This window comes from Mercenaria mercenaria, chromosome 1, assembly GCF_021730395.1.
Source record: "Mercenaria mercenaria strain notata chromosome 1, MADL_Memer_1, whole genome shotgun sequence".
Taxonomy (NCBI): Eukaryota; Metazoa; Mollusca; class Bivalvia; order Venerida; family Veneridae; genus Mercenaria; species Mercenaria mercenaria.
Window position 1 is genome coordinate 100460188 of NC_069361.1, and position 18723 is coordinate 100478910.

Here is an 18723-nt window from a genome sequence, read left to right on the forward strand (position 1 = left end):
TATAATGAACTTGACAGAACAATAAATTTCTTATTTTTGTTATAAACATAAATCTTTTTGGTTAAGTTTGTAGTGTTAAGACTAAAATGTATAATTTTCCGATCAGGCAAAGGTGTTTATACATTGACAGTGCAACCCCCAACACCAAGTGATTTTATACTTTTTTGCTGTCATTATATTTAGACTTTCTACAGACAACTACAATATTTTATATTTTCCCCTGATTAACATATATCAAGCTTCTACTCTACTGTCCTTTTTTTTCATTTTGTTTATAATCATCTTTTTCCAGATTGGCCTAAACAGGTCCCAGAAAAGTCACAAATTAGCTATATAGCTAAATCTAGCTATATATAGCTAAAAATAGCTATAAAACCAATAACAATTGTTCAAAATATGTGAATATCAAATATCCCATTCAAATGGTTTATGAGACAAAAGACAATCACAAAGAATGGAGATCTATGCAGTTTCAGTTTCAATACATGTTTCTGCGATTAGTCATTTATAAATTTGTCATATACATGATGATTATCACAAGTGAAAAATTCAGTGATGATTTATCGCAAAATACTGCCGCAGTTATTGAAAATGTGACTACAAAGCTCTTGGTTTTGTGTCATTGTCTTTCATCTTACAAACCTTTTGGACGTGATTATGACCATTTTGTATCTCATTTTGACATATTTTGCCTTATTGGTATTGGTTTTATAGCTACTTCTAGCTATATATAGCTAGATTTAGCTATATAGCTAATTTGTGACTTTTCTGGGACCTGCTAAAGGGAAACTTGCTGTTAATTTTTGTAACAACACATACTAAAAGAAAAGAAGTATGACTCAAAATTACATCATAATGCTAAATTAAATACCTTGACTACCTACATAAGTTTTTTATTTTCTGAAAAAGACGTTAGATGTTCTTGACAAATTAGCGGAACATGTTATAAAAGGGAAACTTACAGTCAAATCTGATTAACCTATAGAAAGCCTCCCCTATACTGAGACTTGTAATCATATAGGTATTATATACAGGTATGTTTCAATAATTTTATACAATTATCGCATTTTTTCAAAAAGAAATAAATAACAAAGCTAATTTCATCTTCTGTCATCAAACAGTGGGGTGTCCTTTAAAACATGCCTTATTTGGAACAAATGTGTCCTGTGATGATATCAATTAGAACTTTAGACATTAATGCATGTTTTGAAGAAAAACACTCAAACCTACACCACACAATTTGCTCTTACATTGTTTGAGGACCAGTTTTGACAAACGCACAATCATAGATCTATATATGATGCATTATTAATGATGTTTTCAGTAAAATCCTTGACTGTCTTTCACTGAATGAGCATCGGATGCAATATTTTCACAAGTGACAGCATTTAAAATCTGGTGTTCACAAGAGAAAGATATTTCGATCTTCGCCTAAACAAATATTTTTTATATTTCATATCTTTTAAATGGGTTCCATGAGATTAAACCAGTTTTACCAGAGCAATGTCAGGCACAGTTAACATCATAGACTTTTAATATAGTAGAAATGATGAGTAATTCTTGGGAGATTTTTAGATTTCTTTTACATTTTAGTATGCAATAGTGCATACCTTAATGTTTTTTGTAAGTGTTTATATACTTCTATATCTTTATTGATGTATTTTCGATTATTTGAAATTCATATTCTTTAAGTGTGGTTCAGTAACAGTGAAAATTGTAAAATAAAATCTCAGTTTGAAACAATGAAAGTTACAAATACTATCCTCTGTTACATTTTAAATAACTACTAAAAACCTGAAATAAATGTGCATAAAAAATTAAACACACCTTGTATATTACAAAGATCAAGTGAAAGCCTTAAAACAACTAGATGCCCACGGGCAACATGTCAAGCCTGGACTCATTTCTGCAAACATTTCTGCGAAGTTATTTAACACCCTTGTTACCCAGATAATACAAGATGATGTGATAACTCCAACATGCTATAAAATGGCCGATCAACGATTTTGAAAATTTCACGTTTTTCGTTAAGTTGCTGTGGCTTGATAAGAGATTTCAACCCCCAGGTGTTGCAAAAAGAACGAATGGCGATTTGTTTCCATGGAACTCAAACTATGTTACTGTATTTTTGTGAATACAATACACAATATGTTAAATAGTTTACAAAAACCATGTAAGTTTAGTTTGAAAAATCATAAAAAATATTTAAATTGTTTTTCATGCTTGTAATTCATTGTATACACGGCTCTACCATTTCACTATCTGACATAGTTTACAGTAAGTTGTTTACTTTTGCCGTTTTAATGTCAAAACCATTTATATTGATCTGTGTATGAAAAATGGATAATAGCCAAAAATGACCATGGATAATGCCCTACATGCGTTGTGTTTGAACGTGGATAATAGCCAAAATTGATTTTTTTCATTGACATCCCATTACAGATTGACCAGTTTTGTGTGCGTGGACATGTTTTGATAAATTACTTTGTAACAACATGATGATATGAGCCTGTTAACATTTTTTATGCTTGTAACAGGCACAGTGTACAACTTGCACCTTCCTGGTATCAAGTACACATGTGCATAAGTATTATTTCCCCCCCCCCCCCCCCCCCCCCCGCTGTCCCTTTTTACCCCACGGTCTCCATATTCCATATAAAATACATACATGTATTTGATTGTCAACTTCCTTTTATAATCACTAATAGCACAAACCCTGTTCACATTCTGAATACCTACACGTAGGTGTACGTATTGGTACACCAAGATCTCTCTTACACGCACACGCAATCCACGTCACAGGTTGTAATTGGAAATCCCGGATGACCAATTCACCGTGACACAGTCATAAATTGTTTGAGTAAACGCGGGATTCATTTCCGTCGTCCAGCTCGATGTCAGGCTCTTGTCATCGTCAAGAAAAGCAACGCTGGGCTCTAAATAACTGACGACGTCAGTGGGGAACTGTTGTATTTAGCGACGAATCAAGATTTAATCTCCATCATGCTGACGGATAGGTCAGAATATACAGACGCCGCAACGAACGTTTCGCAAATAACTGTGTGCGTGAGGTTTATCCGTACAATGGTGGCAGAGTCATAGTATGGGCAACAATAAATTCCACCTTCAAGTCCACCCTTGTATAGGCTGTCATACAGAGCAATGGTGGCTATACACGTTATTGACTGCACTGACGTTGAAGCATGGAAAAAATATGATCTCAGACGATATTCATTTTTTGATGATAAATTATTTTTTCTGTTATGTTTACTTTGATTACACACATAGATTTGTATGGCTAAACATCAGTAGCCTGAGTAGGTTATAAATATTGACTATTACAATACTTGTTGCGTTTCTTTTTCGTGTCAGTTTACAATGTTGACTATTACCCATATAACATTTTGGGCTTTATCTTCGAAATTTCTGTGAACACTTTGGTCAGTATCTATCGACTAATACATATGCTTATATATTGTAAATTTGGGTTTTGATCTAAGATAAAAACTTCCTAACATTTCATATCATTGTTTATATAATAACTGAAAAATACAAAATAACATTCATTACCAAAAGTCCATTAAATGAGGTTGACAACGGTTTGAATCGCCAAACTCGTTCTCAAAAGCAAAATGTAAACATTGTTAAAGGGTTTCCAAAGTGAATAATATGTTCCATATGCAAATTGTTTAGTGCAAATGGTACAGCTTGTAAACTATTTTGAATCAGTTATAACACTTTGAACGATCAGAATGAGTAATTAGAAAATATTGAAATAAACAATGTCCTTACCAAGTTTGACAGTTCATCCAGTTTGTAGTATTTTGGAATTATCATATCATTTTGTATTATCCGGGTAACAAGGGTGTTTAAGAACATCTCCATCCATGGCAAAATTACAGCCCAGACAAGAGAAACTGCGTCAACTTTTGATCTTTGACTCCCTAAGTGTGACCTTGACCTTTCAAGTACTTACGCCTGATGGACTGTCTCATTGAGGCAAATAATTGCGCCAACTTATTTAAGAAACCCTCAATCCATGGCTGAGTTACAGCCCTGACAAGGAAAACTGACCAAGTTTTGACCTTTGACCTCTAAGTACGACCTTGACTTTTGAGGTAGGGGTCTGGTAGTTGCATGTGACATTCTGTCTCCTTTAGGGAAACATCTATGGCAAATAAAAAAAGATGGCAAAGTTTACAGCCCAGACAAGCTCTAAAATGACCTTTGATCCCAAAGTGTGACCTTGACCTTTGAGATAGGTTTGTGCATGACACTCCATCTCATAGAGGTGAACATTTAAGCAAAAAAAAAGATTGCTCCATACTTATCAAAGTTATGGCCTGGACCAGTTCTAAAATGACCTTTGACCCCTAACTGTGACTTTGACCTTGGAGATAATATTATGAACCTGGGGTTTGCACATGACATTCCGTCTCATTGAGTTAAACATTCATGCCAAATATAATCAAGATTCCTCAATGCATGTCTAAGTTATGGGCCGGACAAGATCTGACATGACCTTTGATCTCCAACTGTGACCTTGACCTTTGAGATAGGAACCTGGGGTTTGCACATAACACTCCGTCTCACTGAGGTTAACAATTATGCCGAATATAAACAAGATTCCTCCATGAATGTCAAAGTTATGGTCCGGACAAACCAATCTGGATGCACGCACGCACATACACTGAACAGCCATTTGGACAACTAGCAGGCTCGACAAAAATTCACCTTCAGTGAGTTAATGTTACACATTACATGGACCTTAAAAATCACCAGGAGGCAAAACTAGTCACCTGGTGTATCTTGGGTCCCAGCAAAACAAGCCTACAGCACATAATATAGAGAGAAGTCTTGTAGTGAAGTGAGGATAGTGCTCCGTCTTTAAGTGCCATCAGTGATGTTATATATTTTCTGAAGTCAGTGCTAGTGGGGGGGGGGGGGGGGGGGGGGGGTGAGGGGGTGTTACACACTATATTACATTTCCTCTCATGAACAGACTCAGTCAAACTGAAACTGCTATAATGTGGCTTGGTTGTGTTCTCTGCTTCCATCTTGGTGAGACATTAATATGGCATTATGCATGACCTGGATCGCAAGTCATGCAGGACATTGATGTGAAGGCATGCAAGACCCTTATGTAGATTTATGTAGGTCACTGATAGGGAGTCATGCATGGCCTTGATGGGGAGGTATGCATGACCTTTAATGGGAGGTATGCATGAACTTGATGGGGAGCTATGCATGACCTTGATTGGGAGCGATCATGATCTTAAGGGGGGCCAGACAGGACTTTGATGGGGTCACGTGGCCTTGAATTGGATCATGCATGACATTGATTGCGAGTCATGCATGACCTTGACGGAGAATCATGCATGGCCTTAATGGGGAGTCAGGCATGACCTTGATGGGGAGTCATACGTGACCTTGAATGGGATCATGCATGACCTTGATGGGGTTTCAAGCATGGCCTTGACGGGAAATCACACATGGCCTTAATGGGGTGTCGATGCACGATGGCGAGTCATGCACGACGTTGAATGGGATCATGCACGACATTGATTAGGAGTCATGCATGACCTTGATGGGGAATCCTACAAGGCCTTAATAGGGAATCAGGCATGACCTTGATGGGGAGTCATGCATGACCTTGAATGTGATCATGCATGACCTTAATTGGGAGTCGTGCATGACCTTGATGGGAACTCATGCATGACCATGATGGAGAGTCATGCTTGATCTTGATGGGGAATCATTCATGACCTTAATTGGGAGTCATGCATGACCTTGATGGGAACTCATGCATGGCATGCATGACCTTGATGGAGAGTCATGCTTGATCTTGATGGGGAATCATTCATGACCTTAACTGGGAGTCATGCATGACCTTGATGGGAACTCATGCATGGCACGCATGACCTTGATTGGGAGTCATGCTTGTCTTTGATGGAGAGTCATGCTTGATCTTGATGGGGAATCATTCATGACCTTAATTGGGAGTCATGCATGACCTTGATGGGAACTCATGCATGGCATGCATGACCTTGATTGGGAGTCATGCTTGTCTTTGATGGAGAGTCATGCTTGATCTTGATGGGGAATCATTCATGACCTTGATAGCGAGTCATGCATGATATTGATGGGGAGGCATGCAGAACCTTGATGGGGAATCATGCATGACCTTGATGGGGAGGCATGCAAGACCTGGATAGGAGTCATGGAAACCATATCTGACCATGGAATAGTCATGGTGCGACTTTTCAATGACTTCTTGGATTACATTCACAATGTCATCTTGGATCAGAGTAATGGTTTGACCTTAGAGAGGATATAAGAGATGAAGCCATAGAGAGGCTACAGGTGGGGTCATTGTGTGGCCACAAAGTAGAACCACTTTAAGGCATTCTATTTATACTGTCTGGTCAAACAAGTCTTAATTAGGGCAAGTGTGCGATTGAAATGCAACAGGTTCCTTTTTATGTCGTCTGCTATTATTCTGCTTGGTTGCATGCTACACTTCCAATGGATCTTTTAACAGATTTTATTTGCTATATTTTATTAAATCTTTAATATATTTCAGTAAAACACGCTATTTTATTTATACAGTGTTATGATTTCCCTTACACTTGGGAAATAAAGAACAACGATAGACATATTTGTTATTTTTATTTTTTTCAATTTTCTGACATAGTTTTGGCAGCACCAACAACTGGAATATAACATTCAACAATAATTGATGGAAATATGTTAAAGTGTAGACTGAATTCTGCTTGCTTCAGTTTCCTTTTAAGAAAACAGAATTAAAAACTTTCTAATTATACACGTTATCTTGGTAATAAACATGAGCTGTCAAAGAAGACGGCACAATTGACTATTTTGAAGCTTGATTGTGAAATAGGGCATATCTAATGAAACTACAGCTATCACTGATGTTACTGATACCCCTAATGTGTATATGTTGGACAACATTTTGAGTCAAATCCATTAAGTAATAACAGAGATAAACTGCATAAAAAAATTTAACCTGAAATTCAAAGTTAAAACAGGGCATAATTTAGAGCTATCAATCTTGTGTCATGTTATGCGGTGACAATATATGACAACTATTTTCAGTTTGAATCAAATCCCATTTAGTAATAACAGAGATAGAGTGAAAGAGCATCAAAACTTCAACCTGAAAAATGTAAGTAAAAATGGGGGAAAATTCATGAAATAATTGTGCAAAATTTATGAACTATGGGGGTTTATATGCATGAACTATTTTTAAGTCTGAATTAAACCATTTAGTCATAATAGAGAGAGATAAAGTGACAATGTATCAAAACTTTAATGTGTGGATGCAGATGTCCCTGCCTGGGCAAGTAGGGTAGCTCTCTATATATTAGTTATAACAGTTAAGCTAAAAACTTAGCAAGCAAATTAAAATTTAGCATGTAGTTTTGTTACATTAATTATAGTAACTTTAGAGACGTTACATTAATCAAACAATAAAATAAACAATGTTGTTGTTGTTTTTGAAATATTGCCATTTCAACCACTATAAAACTGCCATTATACCAGGGCCATTTCATTATCTTCTTTATATGGTCTGGTTAACCTTTAGCCTGCTAAATTTCTAACATGGACTGGTCCATCATTCAATTTGGACAGTACCATTTATTATTTGAAAGGGTATTCAATGAAAATTTACTGACTGAATAGCGAACAGTGCAGGCTGATCTTGGTTTGGTCCATGCTGTTTGCTAACAGTTTCTCTAATTGGAATAGGCTTTGAAAGCGAACAGCATAGAATCCAGTCCAGACTGCGCGGATGCTGGTCGCAAATGCACTATGTTGGTTTTCTCATGGTGTGGCTCAAATACATGTCAAATAAAAGAATGAGGCTAGCTTTGGAGATGTTTAGACACAGTCAAAGTTTAATGAAAATCCACCATGACACAAATCCATTGGGTATAAATCTATACAGTTTGCATCATGCTTTAACTTCTGTACAATTTGCACAGCATACATTCAACATGATAATCTACTAAATGAGATGTCCATCTACAAATTTTTAACCTTTCTAAAATAAATGACAAAATGTCAGCTCGGAATCTTATTAATAAAACAACATAAAATGAAAATTACAGTAACAAAAACATATATATACAATTTGAAGGAATAAAAGATAACATAAAAACATAATTTAAGCACAAGATGTCATTGACTAGATGATCTAAAGTACCTTTTCTTTACTGAATCTAACTCTATATAAGGCAATATGTTGAATAAATATCAGGTATATTTAACTTTTGTCAAGTACTGTTAAAACATTAAAGACAATGAAATTTAATTTTAATTCCAGATAAGCATCCAGGCATAAATTCATTCACTAGCCCTCTTCCCATAAACAAATGTATTAGTCTGCCCATAGCAGGATTCCAGTATATATGGCTTATTTGTATGTTATATAGCTTTGCTGTACGTTATACAGCTTTACTGTACATTATAGCTGTACTGTATTTCATAGAGCTTTACTGAACTTTATATATCTTTACTGTAATTTGTCAAAAAGTTCTTTTTATACGTCTTCCCATTTTAGCACAATACTTTTCAAATATATTCCTGTCTAAAAATAGTTGATTCAACATTTATATATACTGACATGAATGTATCATTTTAAAGTTCATATCACCCAAAATAAAATTAGCAAAGAGGAAAGAATGTGTACACTTTGTCACTTAAAGTAATACTTTATTCTGGAATGTCCAAAACTTTTCTATATGAAAGTCAAACCGGTATGAGCAAAAATTATTAAAAAGAGTAAAACAACTGAACTTCCCATATCTTTAATAAGGCCTAAAAAAAAATTGTTTGTTTCCAGTGACATGGCCAAAAAAAATAGGGTAGGTAGGTAGGCATTTTTTTTTTTTTTTAACCTAACACCATCGTTTGATTGTGTATTTAAATATTATGAAATAAATATTTTTATCACATGTTTGACGTTGCGGGAGTGTAATAAAGTCATTAAATAAAAATGATAATACACTAGTGTAATAAAACTTTGATGTCGACGTCATTTATAGCATTGGAGACTTTGGTCAAATTGACTTGTTTATATAGTAAAAGAAAGTAGAATGTATGAGTTTTCGACAGGAAAAGCTCACATGTGATAAAAAGAATATTACATTTGTGACTTTCCACATTGAATTTATTAAACTCATTGAATAAATTCAATATGAAAAGACACTCATGTAATATCCTCTATGCTTTACATGTTTGCGTTTTGTTGTTTTTTCATTTCCAGATTAGCCCATCCGATTAGCTCAATAGGTAGAGCAGTCGATCTACGGATCAAGTGGTCATAGGATCGTTGTGTCCTATATCATTCATTCTCCGCCGCTAATTCATGTGGAGAAGTTGGCAATTACTTGCGGAGAACATGGTTTATATTTAATTAAACATGAAACTTGAATGAAATCTTGCTGTGGATTCTCTCTTTAAATAATAATTTTAATATTGAATATTATTCAACAACCAACATTAATATTTCAAACTAAAACCAAGTAAAAGCACACTGGCCAGGAATATGATTTGCATCTTTGATCTGCATTGAGATTAATACCATCACCCCCTATCCCAATCTAAAATTCTGGATTAACTGGAAATGCCAGACAATGGAGTTTTGACTGGTATGCCCAAATTGTGAATTAATAAAGCTGCAAGTGGTTGTTCAACGTCTTACTACTATAAATCCCATCTAAAACCTGACTTTTCAAGACTCTGCAGGCCTCGACCTTAACTTTTTTCAGCAGGTCCACCAACTGCTGAAATCTAGTAGACCTGCTCAGACTTTAGTGGACCTCCAACCGTCATAACTTCATATGACTCAAAGAAACAGACTTATTTCTAAAATAATTAAAAATGGAAGACTGTAGCAATCTATTATCCCGAAAAATAATTATGAAAAGTGTCCTAAAATATGGACACAATAATCATCCACCCGACGTCCACCCGTGTTGAAAGTGAAAAAAAAAACATTAACAATTATCGGTAATTATTCTGATGATAAACTAAGTAATTTAGCCTTGTTTTCATCATCAATTAACACCCCCTCAAAGAGCTAAAAGAAGTGTGTCGGTTATTATGGCATCTGAAGTGGAGATCAAAGCGGTATAGTTGCCCGAGATTGTCATGGCATTACGTCATGTTTTCGCGCCATGTGACACATCACTGTCTAATCGTACTTTCTCGATTCCTTAACTTGTTGAGAAGTTTTTTCTTTATCTTTTTTTATCCCGAATAAACTGACATGTAAATTTGTCAAACCGTGAACGATGATAGTGGATAGCCTACCTCTGTGACCTATTTGCCCTAAAGGAATTTACATTATTGTTTGAACAAAGTGTTGTGTCAAAAAATACATGTACAATGAATAATTTAAAACTTATTAAATTCCGCAACAACATCATACTGCTTTATTTTAAAACCACATTTCTATTTACGTTCACGAGGTTACGTAACCTATTCTGCCGTGCTAACAGAAATCTGTTTGACAAAAATCGTTTTACTCCATGTATTTAAATTGCTGCCGCTTTTTCATTATTTAAGATTTTTTAATTGTGATTTTTGTACATTCTGGTCAAGAGTCTGAATTTTATTACCATAGTATGTACCGTTTATTTACTTTAAAAAAGAAGTAAATAATCAAGATCGCGCTGTTTGAAATTTTACAAAACATTATATGAAAATTTGATCGTTTTTAAAGAATTTTGCCTACATTCCTGTCGATATCTTATTAAAATTGTTATAGAACTCAAACTGTATTAGTTCTCAAGCGGTGTTGGAAATTTGAAGCGATTATATTAAAAAATGAATGCACTACGCGCATTTTTTGTGTCAAAAGTAACCGCGATGTAAATTAGTTAGATATTACGATAGGGCGCACGTGCTTGTGGAATGGAAAATTACCAGCATGACGTTTTGATATCTTTACGATTCGCGGGTAAATTCCAGTCAATCCAGGTAATTTTGCCTGATGTAATTTCTCAATTTGGTAAAGTTACCACGAAAAAACCACTCGCCCGATCGGCGGAGTAGTCCATTCGTGCAAAGAGCTATAAAAATAATAATATACTTATTTTCAAAAATATGCGGCCCGATTTTACCGCTAAAAATTTTAGGGTCGGCGGTAAAAAAATAGGGTAGGTCGGGCCACCGGAAACAAACAATTTTTTTTTTTACGCCTAACTACATGTAAACTGTTTTGTTCTTCGGCTACTTATCTGTTGATTGTGCAAGTGTGTCAACTATGTGTTAAATATACTTAATTCTTAGAAACAAAGATACGGCACATACTCCGTTGTTTTGATGTCACGTGTTTCTGAATCATGTTTGTTTTTGCTTTTGTTAAATTTAACACTCACAATGACAAAATTATAGGAGATATGGTAACTTTCCAGCTTTAGATGGTCAATGAGGACCCAGGCGCACCTCCGGGTCATATTACTTCAGACACGGTCGGGCACCTAGAGAGCTCATATAACCTCCCATAAGCTAGCGAGATGGATTCCTCGGATGAATACATTCTAGACCCCAAGCAAGATTTTGAACCCAGTCTTGGGGAGGGGGAATGTGTATCACAGTAAGTAACCTTAACCACGCAGACACTGAGACCTTCCACTAATCAAGCTAATTATGCAAGCTCTACACAGAAATGACAAGCATCTTGCCCCATATTTAAACAGCAGGTGTATTTCCTAAATATGTTCTCTGCCATGATAAAATTACAATACAAACAGGGCACTGTATACCTCGTAAGTCCCTGCTCCTACTAGTGTTCCCTGAATAATATTTAGACTCATCCCATAAACTTAAGTTTTCACATGCTTCAACAAATAAAAATCATCATACAAAATGAACAAATTGTTTCCAATAAAATCACTGTCCTATGTACAAACCAATTAAACTTTTCTCAAATATACATACAAATATATTACATTTGTAGAATACAAAAAGTTATTGCACAGGCATGAATCAATTTTGTTTGTTTGTTTTGGGTTTAACGCCGTTTTTCAACAGTATTTCAGTCATGTAACGGCGGGCAGTTAACCTAACCAGTGTTCCTGGGTTCTGTACCAGTACAAACCTGTTCTCCACAAGTAACTGCCAACTTCCCCACATGAATTATCAGAGGTGGAGGACTAATGATTTCAGACACAATGTCGTTTATCAAATAGTCACGGAGAACATACGCCCCGCCCGAGGATCGAACTCGCGACCCCGCGATCCGTAGACCAACGCTCTTACCTACTGAGCTAAGCGGGCGGGCTAGGCATGAATCAAGCTTTAATGAAAATAAAAGTAACATTTACAGGTATTTACAACAAAATCATATAGAACCTAATGGAAAACAAGTGAACTAGAAATAAGCAAGCAGCATTACGTAACAAATTGTTGACAAGAGGGACATGATGACCCTGGATCGCTCATCTGAGTAATATGAGCTACATGTTTCAAATGTCAAACTGATGATTTTTAGAAATTTTTTGTAAGAATTTCCAATGTACAATCAAGTAACCCCAGGGGCAGGGCCAATTTTACCCCGGGGGTCATGATTTGAACAAAGTTTGTAGAAGTCTACTAGGTAATGTTACATATCAAATATCTAAGATCTAGGCCTTCTGGTTTATTTTTAGCAAATTTAAGAAGATTTCCCTATGTACAATAAAGTAACCCCTGGGGCTGGGTCAATTTGACCCAGGGGGTGGGGTCAAGATTTGAACAAATTTTGTAGAGGTCCACTAGGCAATGCTACATGTCAAATATCTAAGCTCTAGGCCTTCTGGTTTATTTTTAGAAAATTTTGAAGATTTTTCTATATACAATCAAGTAACCCCATGGGGCGGGGTCAATTTGACCCTGGGGGTCATGATTTAAACAAATTTTGTAGAAGTCTACTAGGCAATGCTACATGTCAAATACCTAAGATCTAGGCCTTCTGGTTTATTTTTAGAAATTTTTTGAAGATTTTTCTATATACAATCAAGTAACCCCATGGGGCGGGGTCAATTTGACCCTGGGGGTCATGATTTAAACAAATTTTGTAGAAGTCTACTAGGCAATGCTACAGGTCAAATATCTAAGATCTAGGCCTTCTGGTTTATTTTAAGAAATTTTTTGAAGATTTTCCTATGTAAAATCAAGTGACCCCTGGGGCAGGCTCAATTTTGACACCAGAGGTCATGATTTGAACAAATTTTGTAGAGGTCCACTAGGCAATGCTACATGTCAAATATCTAAGCTCTAGGCCTTCTGGTTTATTTTTAAAAAATTTTTGAAGATTTTCCTATAGAAATCTATGTAAAATCAAGTGACCCCTGGGGCGGGGTCAATTTTGACCCCGTGTCATGATTTGAACAACTTTAGTAGAGGTCCATTAGTCAATGCTACATGTCAAATATCTAAGCTCTAGGGCTTCTGGTTTTTGAGAAGAAGATTTTTTTAAGATTTTCCTATGTAAAATCAAGTGACCCCTGGGCCGGGGTCAATTTTGAACAAAATTGGTAGAGGTCCACTAGGCAATGCTTCACACCAAATATCTAAGCTCTAGGGCTTCTGGTTTTTGAGAAGAAGATTTTTAAAGTTTTTCCTTTCGGTTGCCATGGTAACCAGAGTTCTGCATGGAATTCAATTCTTTGAACAATTTTGAAAGGGAGCCACCCAAGGATCATTCCTGTGAAGTTTGGTGTAATTCTGCCCAGTGGTTTTCAAGAAGAAGATTTTTTTAGAAATTGTTGATGGAAGACGCACGACTGACGACGCACTACGCCCGACGGACATCAAGCGGTCACAATAGCTCACCTTGTCACTTCGTGACAGGTGAGCTAAAAACAGAATGCTTATTGAACATAGTAATTTTAGAACCTGAAGAGATGAAGTAACAAATCAAGATGAAAAATATTTCAGGAAATGAATTCCATAAAAATTTACAGAAGTTGTAACCTTAGCATAAAAAGTGGACAAATACTTCTTTACATGTATGCATTTATCTACTTCTTGCATTACGGTGACTCTCTCTCTATAGATACACATAATTAACTGTATATCAGACCTATTACTTTATACAACATAGAAATATGTCATAACATAAGAGATGATGTCTAGTCTAGAACCATGATGTCAATGAAAAATTTACAAGTTTAAAATCAGGTTGATGCTATGAAATGAGGTATAGATGAACAATTTATTTAAAACACTGATGACTTAACAATTTCATAAAATATATCTATAATAATTATTTCATATCATCTTATATCACACAATTGTTTTTCTAAATATGACAATAACTAATATTGTTGCAAAGAAATTCTGTTAAATATAACACACAAAAACGATGGGGATCCCTATACACGGCATTTGCAATTCTCAGCTTCCATTTCATTCATCAGATTTACTCTTTAACAAAGCAAGCAGGAAAAAGATGAAGGGCGATCACAATCACACCTTGAACCTGCAGCTTAGTCAACTAAAATCATTCAACCTTATTGTAGGGGAGAAGTCATTATAAATATACAGTAAAGCCTGGATATAGCAGAAACAGAAAAGTTGTCCCTCATAATTTTGCTTCATTGTTCTTTGTTGTGTTTCTTTTTATTAGGGTTAACCTCACACAAACACAAGTTAGGTCATATGATGACTTTCCAGCTGTTGGTGGTGGAGGAACACACCATGTGCATCTATAGGAATTATTTCAGGCATGGGCAGGTACCTGGATAGAACCATCCTTACATAAACATGCTGAATGGCTTCCTCCCATGAAAGAAATGGTGATAGGCAAGTGATTCAAAGTAAGCAACCATAACCAGTCAGCCATGGAGACCCATTTTCTTAAACATCTTTTCGTAACACTCTATGCTGGAAGATCTATTTAACACTTTTTTAAATAATTTAAGTTCACATTTTTAATGAAACATCTGATTCAAATTGATGCTACATTTGTTTAAAACAATCTACAAAAGAAAAAAAATTACTAGTAGAAATTGTTCATTATAAATTTCTTTTTGCATTATTCATTGATGCTTTCAAACCAAATTTTATGTTTATTCTAAACAAATTTGCTACAACTGAGTTTGTTGTACCTGTAGATTTTTATGCGAAAATTTTGGAAAATTTGTTCTTTATCTCCAGGATTTTTTTTGCTATATTCAAGTTTTACTGTAAAGTCAAAATTTCACAATTAAAAAATACCATATTTACCACTGAACAAAATCACAGACTTAACACTTATCTAAGGATGTGCGTAACACATTAAGAGACATTTATTTATAATTTGAGCCGCACCATGAGAAAACCAACATAGTGAGTTTGCGACCAGCATGGATCCAGACCTGCCTGCGCATCTGCGCAGTCTGGTCAGGATCCATGCTGTTCGCTAATGGTTTCTCTAATTGCAATAGGCTTTGAAAGCAAACAGCATGGATCCTTACCAGACTGCACATATGCATAGGCTGGTCTGGATCCATGCTGGTCGCAAACGCACTATGTTAATTTTCTCAAGGTGCGGCTGATTTGTACCACTGATGTTGCCTGGTTATCTTTATCAGATCAGCTTAACAGTCCATAATCGAATCACAGGAACCAAGATGCTGCTGAACTAAGATTCAGTATCCCATGGATGGTACATCAGCAAGTTTCAGCTCCAATATACTGAACACCTTGTTCTCCAACCGGAACATACCGTTCCCCGATCTGTACCAGAACAATTGTCTTATCAACATGTGATCTCTTCACAGTTTCCTTATGGCACGGGCTCCAGCGGTGTACAACAACTCCCTCCATTCCTTTTTCCGGGTACCAGCCCGACCAAACATTTTTCCCACCATTATTTCTCCACTCTTCATTCGGCCATTGTACATCAATTCTACGACCTAGATTCACACTGTCATATACACAGCTAACGTCAACAATCTGAAAAATAAGAAAAATGCTACATGGACATTTGATGGAAATTATGCTCCCCATTACTCTCCCTACATATATATAGGTCTATTTCTACACAAAAAGCAAGATGAGGTATGACCTATTTATTGTATGATGGCATTTAACTATCCAGGAAAACAGTATTTTCACAGCACTTTTGAAAGTACTGAAATAACAGTAAATATGAATATTAAAAATTATTTTGCCTAAAAATAATTGCATTTATTTTCTCACGAAATGAATGGATATCTTGTTGCTAGGTGTGTAAACTAGAAACTATCCTTGTTGTCAAGTAATCTGGTTTTGTGATTTATTGGTTACCTGTCTAAACACAATAGAGTAATGATGAACGCCTTAGCGTCTGGGAACCACTCAAGCGTTATATTAACTTCGGATCACGTGCAATATTCACAGTTGAATTTAAGGTGTACTGGCTAGCGTTTCAGATCGATGTTAAATTGAATAGCTAGATTTACATGCCACGTGGACGATACAGAGCGCGCCAGGAACGTAGAGGCAAACCAGCTTGTTTGGAGGATGTCCAAGGAAAGCAAACAAAAGACGGTGGATTTGCCAATAAATCTCATGCATCAAACAAATGCTGGTAGGTTTTTTGCTATTGATTTGAAACACGCAAATAATTTTATAGTCTAATAATTACCGTTCTTCTGTTGAGAATCTAAATATGGGGTGTGGCGGCCCTAATTCTTATGATTTGCAGATTCGAACCAAACCATTAGAGTTTCTCGTTTAACAACTGTAAAATTTGTTTTTCTGGTACTTCCAAAACACGAGATTCACAAATAGCATTTCCGCTAACTATTCGCAAGGTGCTCGTAGAGCAAGTTAGTGACGTCACGTTGCATAGGACGAGGATACTTTGCACATTTATTTCTAGCAATTAAATAGCATATTTGCAGAGGGTCTTACATTAATTTCGCCTTGGAATCTAAAAGGGACCGTTGAATTGTCTAAATAGTGAATGGCCCAGTATCATGAGTATGCGGGTTAAGTTTGGACGAGTTTATCAGAACTGGGCAGAAAGATTGTAAGGAAAAACTAATCTAGCGTCTTAGATAGTAGATAAATTTGTTTTATTTTTATACTAGTAGCTTTATGTCAATTGATGTTCAAGTAAGTTTTTACCATACATGCGCTTACAATCACCGGCTGTCATCCTGCGATAAGTAGCACAGGACCGGGAGAATCCGCCGGCATGCGTGAAACGTAGGCACCTGCACAAGTCTGACCAGGTTACACAACATAGTTCTATCGGGATCTTAAAATCAGCAAATTCACTAGTCAAAATTTATGATTTAGAAGTACTTACAAATTTGCCCCTGAATGATCTCATTAATGTATACGAGTCCACGTGCATTCAAATAATAAGAATTTAAGATCCACTGTTTAATTTCAGATTGGATAAAATCTAACAAAAATAAAGAGGTCGAATTTGTTAGGGTTGCATGTCGACCTTTGAAATGTTTTTCTTTGTAATACAGGTAATATACAGCTATACAAAGTTGTCAGGTGTAAATTTAGGCTGTTCCTGGATAAATTGGTTTGCGCAATGTTATTTGCAAACTTGTTTATACAATATCTTTTCAGCATAGTTTTTAAGGGATAGATGAAAAATTGCCTAATATTGCAGAAACAAAGAGTGATTGAAATGTAACCAAATACATGGATGTAGATTTACATCCATATTGCTATATTAATTCAATAAAATGTTATGACATTAAACACATTGTCTTGGCCTACAATATGTCACGGTCAATTTCAAATTAAATTCTCGTGTACCTCTTATTTTTCATGCAAATCGTGTATAGTTACCGTCATTGAATACAAACGAATACAGTTCTTTAATATATAGTTATAAATAGAAAATGATAACGCTATTAGAACAGTTGATTATGCTTTTCTTTTCTTTATATTAAATCTGGGTTTCTTTACAGTCAGTCAGTACGATTCAAAAGTAGTACAACTGTTTTGTAATGGATAATTGTTTCAATATTAGATTCCCCTTTTATCAAAGATATCGTTACAAAAAATCTTACTTTATCTTTTTATTCATATCGACGTCAAATGCTCACAAGAGGTTTTAAAACAAAATGCATGAGATCTTTTGTGTTAAGAAGTTGAAATGTATTTAGCAGTTTCTTTTTGTTTGGTGTTTTGGACCCATCCGATACCGGAGAATGTTGCATTACTGCGTTTTTGTTTTGGAGTTGGAGAGGAATTTTTTGTCAAAGCTCGAACTTTCGTACATGACCATTAGCTACATGAAATGTTTGGGAGGCGTGTTTTGCATTTCCTGTAATACATATAGTTAAAAGTAAACAACGTTCAATTGGTCTTAAGCATTTCTTGTTAAAAAAAAAAAAAAAATCTGGGGCGGACCGAGTTAGTAATATTATGAACTTGTGGTCCAGCCCAACTATTTCATTATTCTTAGAAAGTTTTGTTTTGTATATACAGTACATGTATTTGTTTTTAAAAAAGGAAGGAAGGTTTAATTGAATTAAGTCAAATCACCTTAATTATATTAATTAATATAGTTTGGGATTATATCGGTATGACCATGAGAATATTAGAGTAAAATAAATAAATAAATATATATATATATAAATAATGTGGTTAGCTTTTCTACAAAATTTAAGGATTGTCATTAATTCTTGATAGACATTTGTTTCGAATTCTAACATACAGCTGTTATATATTTATTTTGAAGGGCTTTACTTCTAAGGTTACTTGTGTCAG

General features: G+C 35.4%; 1 protein-coding gene across 2 annotated transcripts in view; it reads right to left on the reverse strand.

The window, feature by feature from the left end:
• Positions 1–6656: 6656 nt before the first annotated feature.
• Positions 6657–18723, reverse strand: part of LOC123528827 (pecanex-like protein 1) — a 61337-nt gene continuing 49270 nt past the window's right edge. For both annotated transcript variants that reach the window (XM_053518638.1, XM_045308854.2), the window contains one exon: positions 6657–15951. In XM_053518638.1, coding sequence (XP_053374613.1) covers positions 15667–15951 — 285 coding nt within the window. In that variant the 3' untranslated portion in view covers positions 6657–15666. The remainder of the gene's footprint in view (positions 15952–18723) is intronic.